Source organism: Daucus carota, chromosome 2 (assembly GCF_001625215.2).
Source record: "Daucus carota subsp. sativus chromosome 2, DH1 v3.0, whole genome shotgun sequence".
NCBI classification, from domain to species: Eukaryota; Viridiplantae; Streptophyta; class Magnoliopsida; order Apiales; family Apiaceae; genus Daucus; species Daucus carota.
Genome location: NC_030382.2, coordinates 23,211,819 through 23,221,886, shown reverse-complemented (window position 1 = coordinate 23,221,886; position 10,068 = coordinate 23,211,819). Strand labels below are relative to the sequence as shown.

At 33.9% G+C, this 10,068-nt stretch overlaps 3 protein-coding genes across 3 annotated transcripts; 2 read left to right on the top strand and 1 right to left on the bottom strand.

Annotated features, from left to right (window-relative positions):
* Positions 1–252: 252 nt before the first annotated feature.
* LOC135150456 (uncharacterized) lies at positions 253–1,234 on the bottom strand. Its single transcript, XM_064086764.1, has 4 exons — positions 1,116–1,234; positions 747–1,032; positions 568–638; positions 253–459 (listed from the first exon to the last, which is right to left on the bottom strand). Exons 1-4 carry the CDS (start codon positions 1,185–1,187, stop codon positions 253–255), a joined length of 636 nt encoding a protein of 211 aa, XP_063942834.1. The 5' UTR covers positions 1,188–1,234.
* Positions 1,235–2,306: 1,072 nt separating this feature from the next.
* LOC108207211 (14 kDa proline-rich protein DC2.15) lies at positions 2,307–3,355 on the top strand. Its single transcript, XM_064086763.1, has 3 exons — positions 2,307–2,417; positions 2,732–2,750; positions 3,036–3,355. Exons 1-3 carry the CDS (start codon positions 2,307–2,309, stop codon positions 3,353–3,355), a joined length of 450 nt encoding a protein of 149 aa, XP_063942833.1.
* Positions 3,356–6,686: 3,331 nt separating this feature from the next.
* Positions 6,687–9,317, top strand: LOC108208331 (aquaporin NIP1-1). Its single transcript, XM_017378855.2, has 5 exons — positions 6,687–6,877; positions 6,966–7,187; positions 7,557–7,754; positions 7,997–8,058; positions 8,856–9,317. The coding sequence occupies exons 1-5, from the start codon at positions 6,746–6,748 to the stop codon at positions 9,064–9,066; spliced, it is 825 nt and encodes a 274-aa protein (XP_017234344.1). The 5' UTR covers positions 6,687–6,745; the 3' UTR covers positions 9,067–9,317.
* The last annotated feature ends 751 nt before the right edge of the window (positions 9,318–10,068 follow it).

Genomic DNA, 10,068 nt, shown 5'->3' with positions numbered 1-10,068 from the left:
AAGTTATCCGGTAAGAAGAGAACAGTGGAACAATCTCCGAATTGTGAGCAATCTTTACTCTTTTAATTTTAAATCACCACCCCTCTGAAATTGATATTATTGTAAATGTATTTACCAATTTATGATAACTTGGTGATCAGGTACTCAAGGAATTCGTCAAGTGGACACAATCTACTCTCCTGACTTTGTTCCTACCCCTCCAAGTAACAGTGTTTCATCACAGACTTGCTTTTCTCCTCATACACCCTGTATTCAGAATCCCGGTTTCCCACTGCAAACTACCAAATCAAAGAAATTCAAATCCTCCAAACGTAGGTATTCAGGAATTGAACTTAAACCAGTCAATATGCCATCCTCCCTATTGTAGTGGCCTCTAAACTCAGCACCATTGTTAACGAAGTATTTAAAACGAGTAGGCAACGTAGCAGCAAACTTGCCAAGAAAAGACTGTGGTGGAACCTATTATTAAAACATAACACTTAGGACACAATGAAAAAACTAACCATAAAATAGTAAAACAATCTACCACCTATACTCTGTGAAAATGAATAAACAACACAAACTAACCACTGCATCACCGAAACCGTTAGCAAGATTGAGATGTTTTACAAACCTCCAACCATCAGGCCTAACACACACTACAAAATATAAATATTTGAGTACATTCACAAATAACAGACAACCTAAATATTTGGAAAATTAGCACTTCCACTCCAAGTCAACGAAAATCGACAAAAAAAAATTACCAGTTTTAGGAGTACATTTCTGAGCAGAGTGAACAATAGCCGGGTACTCGATTTCACAACAATCAACACCAATGATATAAACTTTGAAACAATCCCTTCTACATAATTGAAAAATAAGCACTTCCCCGCCAAATAACCCGAAATCGACAAAAACGTCATGCATGCCTAAGAACTCACTCCCATCCCGGTCGAAGGTCACACGAATCTTATAACCGTTACGAAACTTGAGCTTGACTGAATCACTAACCCGATGACCAAATCTGCTTGAAAAGCTTGAGGGGATGGGCTGCCAACAAGATGTACAAAATCATATTTTGCAAAACATATAGGCCATGGGAAGAACTATATAAAATAATAGGAAATACATACCATTTCATCAACAGAACAATCTATACAGTCAAGGTGCTTCACGAACTGAGGAACATACAAAGAGGATGCCATTTGGAAGAGATAACAGAGTCGAAGAGGTTACACTATCACTCAGCTACGCATAAAAACCGACTGAATCTTTATTAAAAACTACGAGATTGAGCAGATGTTTGTCCTTCGTTTAGAAAACAACTTCCTCAAAAAAATACACACAGTTGGACTGTCTTTTCATGGGCCCAATAAAAGCCCTTTGAAAAATTGTGCACAGCATTGAAAGTTTTAACGTGTAACGGTCACAAATAACTTTTTTACTGCCCAAGAGGCATTTAGTGTTAGGACAACCCCCAACAACTATAATCAATATTTTTTAGCCTTTGTTTTTAAGATGTTTATTTTCATAAACAATTGCCTTTGTAACATCTTTATTAAAAAACAATTTGTTTATTCATATTTGCTTTTACGTTTTTTTAATAAATTAAATTAATAGAAAAAAATAAAAACGGGAACCATGCGTAGCGGGCAAAAAATACTAGTATATATATATATATAGGCTCATGATCAAATACAAACTAATCTTAAAATAAAAACTAAAAACCTTTCTTTTTATACAACCCAACAACTCCACCTTATCTCTTCCATCAAACCCACTTCGTCTCTCTCCTCTTCCTCCACCCCTGCTACAACATCTCTGCCGACACTTCCACCCATGTCACTGTTTCCGATTCACCATCATCATCACCACCTCTGCCAGACTGCCACACCTGCCACCTGCTATTGATATACATACAGAAATCGTAGCTATTCTGGTGTACGAGTTAGTGATATCAGCTGTACATTTTAGTGATATTCGCTTTAGAAATTAGTGATATTCGCTGTAGAAATTAGTGATATTCGTTAAAATCTTCAGAACTTGATGCAAACCTCTAGATCTGTTCTTGTTCGTTGATTCTAGTGATGATGGCGGTGGTGGAGATGGAAGCGGTGAACATGGAGGATGCGGGAGTGGGGTTGAGATGCCGGAGGTGGAAGTGGGGGTCGAGGTGGAGGTATGGCAGAAGTAGAGAACGAGATAGCGCGCGGAGGTGAAGGTGGTGGTGGCGGTGGCGGCAGAGGTCGAGATGAAGGTGGTGGAAGAGGTGAAGGTTGGGTGGAAGTTGGTGGTGGAGGCGGACTGAGGCTTGGATGACGTGAATGGGGCCGCAGGCGGTGGCAATCGTGGAGAGAGCGGAGGACATGGAGTTGCCCGAAGTGGAGGTGGAGTTGGGGAAGATGGAGGTGGAGTTAGAGAAGATGGAGGTGGAGGTGGGGTTGTTTAAAATTTTAGTGATATTGTATTCAGAATTTAGTGATATCGCAGCTGAGTTTTTAGTTTGTAGAATAAGATGGTTTGTAGTGGAGTAAGACTCTATATATATATATAATGTAAGTATATTTTATAGGAGTTTTAAAATGCGTGTCAAAAAATAACGTAAACAACTTGATGGGACGAAGGGAGTATATTTTATAGAAATCTTAAAATTCGTGGAAAAATCACTTTGAATAAAAAAAAAAAAAAAAAGGAACGGAGCAAGTAGAATTCTTATCTCATTCTCATATTATTTTGTTCTTTTTTCCAGATGAGCAACTGGGCAAATGGTATGAGCCCAACAATTTTGAATAAGTTGTTCCTTTAAATAATACCTCACAATGGCAGGTACCACTCCAGATTTGAAACTAATATAGTATATAAGGCCAAGTGAAAATATTTTATTTATTTTTTGCAGTTTTTCCATCTATAAAAAGCAGAAGACATTCCATTTCCATAACAATCTCTAGTACAGACAGGCCTATTTTTGTTACAGCTACAAAAAATGTACAATTCGAATCGCATTTCACAAGTTTTCGTATTTTTCAACATATCTTTGTTCATCATATTGCAAGGTAGTAGTGCAGCTAATATTCCATTGCGACTACCACCACCAGCACCGGCAGCTTGTCCAAAAAATGCACTGAAACTGAGCGTTGTTTGTGCTAATGTGCTCGGCATACCAGTCCGGCCCGTAGGCGGATTAGTTACTCCAGTAGGGAAGCCATGCTGCAAACTCATTGAAGGGCTTGTTGATATTGAGGTTGCAGTTTGTTTTTGCACTGCCATTAAAGCCAATGCTTTTGGTGCTAAACTTGACCTTCCTGTTTCCTTGGTTATGTTGATTAACTATTGCGACAAGCAACTTCCCCAGGGCTTCAGATGTGAAACTTAAGTAGTTTCATTAATTCATTAGCTGGATAAATTTATTTGCACTGCTACTGCTAAAACTTCTTTCGCAAAATTTTGATTTGCAGAACATTTTGTTGCGTTTACTCGTTCCAATATGTAAAAAAAATCTCGATTAATAGAACGGATCGCTCATTTATTTCTAACATTTTCATTAGTTTAAGTACAATAGATCATTGTTTATATGTCAACCTCACTTTTAGGAACAGACCCGACAATTTTTAAAGCGACACAAAAATTTAGTGCTTTTGTTTGCATATTGAGTACACGACACGAAAAATACACCAGATATATGAACGAGATATAGCGTCGATTTTGTGTTTACCACTCGGATATATATGACACGACATGAGATACACATAAAATAAATAAATAAATATAAAGTAAAATCTCAGGCGGCACTCCCAAGGCTCCTAAACTTAAATCGATCTTTGCTCTCGGCACTTCGCTCAACTAAATCAACTCTCCTTTAATTGATTGATATATGCATTGCTGTGGAGTGATGATCAAACCGTTGCAGTTATTTTCTGTCTGGTGTTTGGACAGGCTTCGCATTATAATATAATATTTTAAAATGTACATAAAAAGCAGACGACACGTTTCGCAATGGATATAAATTTAAGACTGGGTATAAGAATTATAAACAGGTTGGGTACAGATTTCACCTTTAAATAACCAAACAAAAAAATACACACAGGAAAGTACATGACACGGAATAGTTGCCATGTCTGCTCGGAGATTTTTTTGTGAAATACAGTTACCAACTGTACTAAAATGTTGTATTTATAATTCAGTTTTTCTAGTGTGTGCCCATGAGCACACACTAAGCACCAAATTTTATAAGTTTGGTGGATTTTCATTGGCTCATGCTTCTTTATAATGATGAACCCTTCTGCAAATTCACCAACCACACCAATCAAAATTCACCAAAATTATAAATTTTGGTGCTTAGCATGTCATCATAGACACACACTAGACAAACCTTTTATAATTTTATATCTCTTTTTTGGTTTAAAGTTCCTTCTATTTTTTATTAAATAGTAAATAACGAGTCATTAATAGCATTGCGGCAAGAATATATTAAAGTTTATTAAGCTTCTCTGTTCTCGGCTACAAAACAAGAGTATATACTTAGAACTTAGAAGTCTTCACTAGTCTCTACTAAATCGAGCATAACAGCAATGATGCGTGTATATGCTTTCTTGTGATCATATACAAACAAAACCATGTACTTAGATGTCATCTATGTTGTTAGGATTGTGTTAGATCGAGTGGAAGTTGGGAGCGGTGTTCGGCGACTGGGAAAAACAGTGTGTCCGTTAAAGTTCTTTTCGCTTGTATAGCAGATCAGCTATAATTTATTCACGCTATAAAAATTACATTTCGTCCTATACTAAGAGCAAGTCTGATAGGTTACGTATCTCGTTACTTATTAATAATATAAAATAATGAATCATAGTGAGTCTTAATATTTAGGTAATCTACTTTAGCGTCAATTTCAATAGCAATCCCTATATTTGTTATTCTAAAATTATTTTAATAATAAATTTGAGAGAGAATAGGAAAAGGAGGGAAAATGCCAGAAAAGAAAGAGAGAGATGATTAATTTATTCATAAATATTAAATAAGTAATGGCTAGAGGTTACTTATAAATAGGTAATGACTTGGAGATTTGAGGTTGTGTTAGTGATTTAAGTAACCACTAGGAGAGTGTTGGAGGGCTTATTTTTAGTACATTATCTAAATATAAATTCAGAAGCAAGTTTAGATAACCTATTGGACTTGCTCTAAGAGTAGGACAATAATGATAAGAAAAATCAAAAAATGTGGTTACTATTAAAATTGAAAGGGTAAATTGTAAGTTTATTCGAAGAAAGACGTAAAGATATTGATATTGATGAGACCGATAGAGTTATAAATATAAAATTATTTAAATAAAGTTAATTGGGAGAAAATACTAACTTAAAAACTAAGAAGGATGGATATACCAAACAACTAATAAAATCAAATAAATTAGTAAAATCATAACAAAATATAATCAATCAAGTATTTTCAAAAGTAGTTTTTTTCTTTTAAACCAAATCAGGTAGTTTTAATAAATGAAAGAGTATTTGTCAAATTTTAATAAAAAAGATTTTACCTCTTCAAATTTTGTCCGTAACTCGTTCGAGGTCCGGAAACAAAGATAAGATGTTTGCGGCTTTTGTTTTTACTATTTCCAAGATATTTTCTAGTTATCTCCACGGCTGCTACTGAAATCCTTTTTTCGCAGCAAGCTTCCGAGAGTTGGTTAGATTAGATTAACGCACCAGTCCATTAATAAGTCAGATTCGAATAGCATGTACACATATTTTCTTCGCAGGCTCGGCCCAGAGGGAGAGCATCCAGGTCGACCGCCCAGGGTCCCAAAATTTTAAGAGCCCAAAAATTATATAATTTTTATATTTGTTAGTAGTATATATTGGTAACTTCAATTTTCTATCAAACTTTTCTATTTTAACCCCATGTCATGACTGCGCCCTCCTGACTAATGCACATGCACTCACACGTAAATATTATCAAGTATCTGTTTGGTCTTTTTGTTTTTTACCTCCAATACACACTAACTCACTGATCATATGTGTATAAAGCACACATTAATTAACTATATAACCACATTAATATAATATATATTCTTAATATATTCCCAATTTTTTTAAAAATAGGACCTATTTTTTAATTTCGCTCTTGGGCCCTCAAAAAGTATGGAACGGCCCTGTTTCTTCATTTTAGGGATTGATTTGGAATCGAACTCAGTTACGAAGATAAAACACGAATGAATCAAACTTATCTTGAAGCATTAAATAGTCTTCCAATTTGTTGTAATCTGTATTTTGCAGACAGATGGTGCTAGAATTTTGTACAATATCTTCTCTGCGTTTAAGATGGGTCGTTGGAAGAGCCTCTATAAATGCTACTTATACTAGATTCTAATGTTTCGAATCAGAACATCACACTTTTCAACATTTCGTGCCATACCAAGTTAAAAGGAGTCTACACTTACTTCCAGTAAACAAGTCTAGATTAACGTTCCGAAAATCAGAAATTAGTTTGATTTAGTGATAAGTTTAACAGTCTAATGAGTTTTTAGCTTAAGTACAAAAAGACTAAACGTCATTTATAAGGCAATGGTATAGATTATAGAAGCCTACGAGAAAAACAAAGTAAGATGCTAAGGCTCATGTTAATTGTCACCATTATACATTGTCTTTTTCTTTTAATTTTTGTGTAACCACATTTAATAATTGGTTCCGAGATGTCGATAAATAGGAGCATTTTAGAAGCTACTCTGCTCTTTGTATAAAACATATTGAAGAAACTTATACATATAGGAGGCATGGCAGATATCACACACAGTAGCAGTAGCCATGGAGTTGTTGCTGTTTCGATTAGTGATGCCGATATGCATAAACTCAGTGATGATCACCCTGACGACGACTGCTTCGTCACACTGCCTTTTATACAGAAGGTAGTTGATAATTTTGTCTGAATTATTTTTTGGTGAGATCATGCATTATGAATGTAAATGACTAATGCTAGAACATGAAAATGTGCAGGTGATTGCGGAGTTTGTGGGAACATTTTTTCTTATATTTGTGGGGGATTGCGCGGTGACGGTTAATTTGGGGAAGGGGGTGGTAACACTTCCGGGAGTGGCTATAGTATGGGGACTGGCTGTGACGGTGATGGTTTACTCAATTGGACATATTTCTGGAGCTCATATTAACCCTGCTGTCACCCTTGCATTTGCCTCGGTCAACAGATTCCCATGGAAAGAGGTACATCTACTACATAAATCTTTTAGTTTGCTTGTTTATCTTCAAGTGCGAGTGAAGTGTTCGAGAACGATCCACCTAAAATCTTAAGGTTCTAGAAGAATGCTAATTTCAACACTCTATCTCACTCGAAATCCGATTTATCTTTGGGGTCGAACTTCAGAGATCTACCAAATGAGAGCTCTGATACAAATGTTGAGAATCAATTTATGTAAAATCTTAAGGTGTTAGAGGAAGGCTCCTGTTATATTTCAACATGAAGGATATTATTATTTTGACGCCTCATTTTTACTTCTGGTGAATCTCGTATTTAGTACTTAAAGATTCCATTACCCTCCAAATAATGAATGGTGAACATTTTTTTGGGTCCAGGTTCCGGCATATATAGCGGCACAAATTCTGGGGGGAACGTTAGCCAGCGGCACACTTCGATTATTATTCCAGGGAACGGAAGACAAATTTCCGGGAACACTTCCATCAGGGACGAACCTGCAATCTCTTGTGCTGGAGTTTATTATCACATTTTACCTCATGTTTGTTATCTCTGCTGTAGCCACTGATAACCGAGCAGTAAGCCTCTTTCTCGCTCATAAGCTTGCTCACTAAATGCTAATTTTGCATTCATTATGCTTTTTTTTTTTGATCAATATATTATATGTTTAATTGGTCCGTAAATGGAGTAAATTCGTAGGTTCTAAGACAAGGACATGCCAAGTAGCTTGTAATCACATCTGTCTTGACAGAGCCAGTATTTTAGATTTTTAATCATACTTGTATGTGTTTTTTTTGTATGTTTTGTAAATATAATGCAGGTTGGTGAACTTGCTGGGCTTGCTATTGGAGCTACTGTGTTGTTGAATGTGATGATTGCAGGGTATGTTGTTTACGAGTTTAGTCAACAAAATAGACCTTTTTATATTAGGGATCCGCAAATATTCTATTATCCTTATAAAATTTAGTTTGATAGATTATTTTGAATTTTTTAGATAAAAATTTACTATCTTAACTTTTATAAAAAAAGAAAAAATTTAAAAAAAAATTATGAAACTATATTTTATATGTATAGTATAATGGGTGTCTAGTAATTCAAAAAAAATATAAAAATATGAGCGGAACAAAGAAATTATATATAAAAGAAATTTTAAATTACCGAACAAACTAGATTTCCTTCTTTTTTAAATTACGTATCCAATTTTGAATATTTTTTTCCTTTTCAAATTACCCCTATTTGACTAAATTTTATAAATTATTTTTATATAATTTTAGAAATCTGAAATATAAATTGTGTACATTATTTTAAACATATATTGTATGTAAGTTTCAATCAAAATTTGTTTAATTTATTAGAAAATAGTTGAAATACGAATTAATTGTTCTAAAATCGCTAACTCGGTTGCCTAATCCCATGCAAGGTGCCTTCTAGATTTGATTTTTAAAAATCCGATTAATTACTATATTCTTTCTTAAATAATATGTTATATAATAAATCAGATGAATATATCAAACATTATTATAATGTCATAAAATATCTGAATTTTAATCCGATTATTCTCTCATTCAGCACTTTTACCGATTAATTAATTATTATTCCGTTTTTTACGATACGCGTATAATTTGAAAAGGAAGGATGTATATTTGTTGAGAATGAAAATTTTACAATATTTTCAATAGGCCTGTATCTGGAGCATCGATGAATCCAGCAAGGAGTTTAGGCCCAGTATTCGTGTCGAGCCGGTTTGAGAGTATTTGGATATACATCTTGGGCCCTATTTTGGGGGCTATAGCTGGGGCTTGGGTCTATAATATCATGAGATACACTAAAAGGCCACTCAGTGAAATAGCAAAGACGGCCTCTTTTCTCAAGAGATCATACAGCAATTAATATTACCCTGTCACTTACAAGATGCTAATTTTCGGTTGAAATAATTGCCTATGTTTGAAACTGTCGTAAGATCGTATTTCTATTCACGAATGCAAAATTAATTGCTGGTGTTTACATTGTATAGGAAACAAGTAGTCTATCTTTTTATACTATATTTCTGAAATTTCAGAATGGGACTGGTAATTTGATTGCATGAACCAATTAAGAGTCATTCTTATCTATGTTATATTTTAGTAAAAATATTAAAAATTGGTCGGTCGTGATTTGGGATATTTGCCTCTTTAATTCGCAATATATTATTTTCTAGGGAAAATAGATTTTTTCGCCACCCAACTTATTGTTTGTTTAGAAATTTGCCACCGAACTATAAATTTTTTCCTTTTTGTCACTAACGTTAAGTTCGGATTTTTTCTTGTCACTAACTTTAGGTTCGGATTTGATTATTAACATTATATTATTCTTTTTAGCATTATTGAAACATAATGGTAGTCCACAATATTATAGTGATCTAATGTATGTATATATCTTTATATGTAGTACTCCATATGTGCCTTATGTAGTTTACCTTGGAGCACGAGAATTCGACACGTATTTTAAGACTACTAAAAGATTTAGTTTCATAAATTATTTTAATTTTTTTCTGAATAAAAATTTAACATTTGAATTTTTATACACAAAAAAAAATTTCAAAAATAAATTATGGAATATGTTTTATAAGAATTAGGAACCTTAAAATATGTGCCAAGCAGTGGAAAAGAACTATGAAAAATCAGGAGACGGAGGGAGTAATAATAACATAAATGGGCGGTAAAATCCGGATTAATTGTATATTGTCTACTTTTTTATAGTACTATTCGTCCTTATTTTTGTACAATAGTATAATTAATTGTAGATGACATTTAACCTTGATTTTTATAAAATTATATATAATATATACAATAGACAATCATAACTTTTATTTAAGAAAAATTAAAATAATTTACGAAACTAAATCTTTTAGGA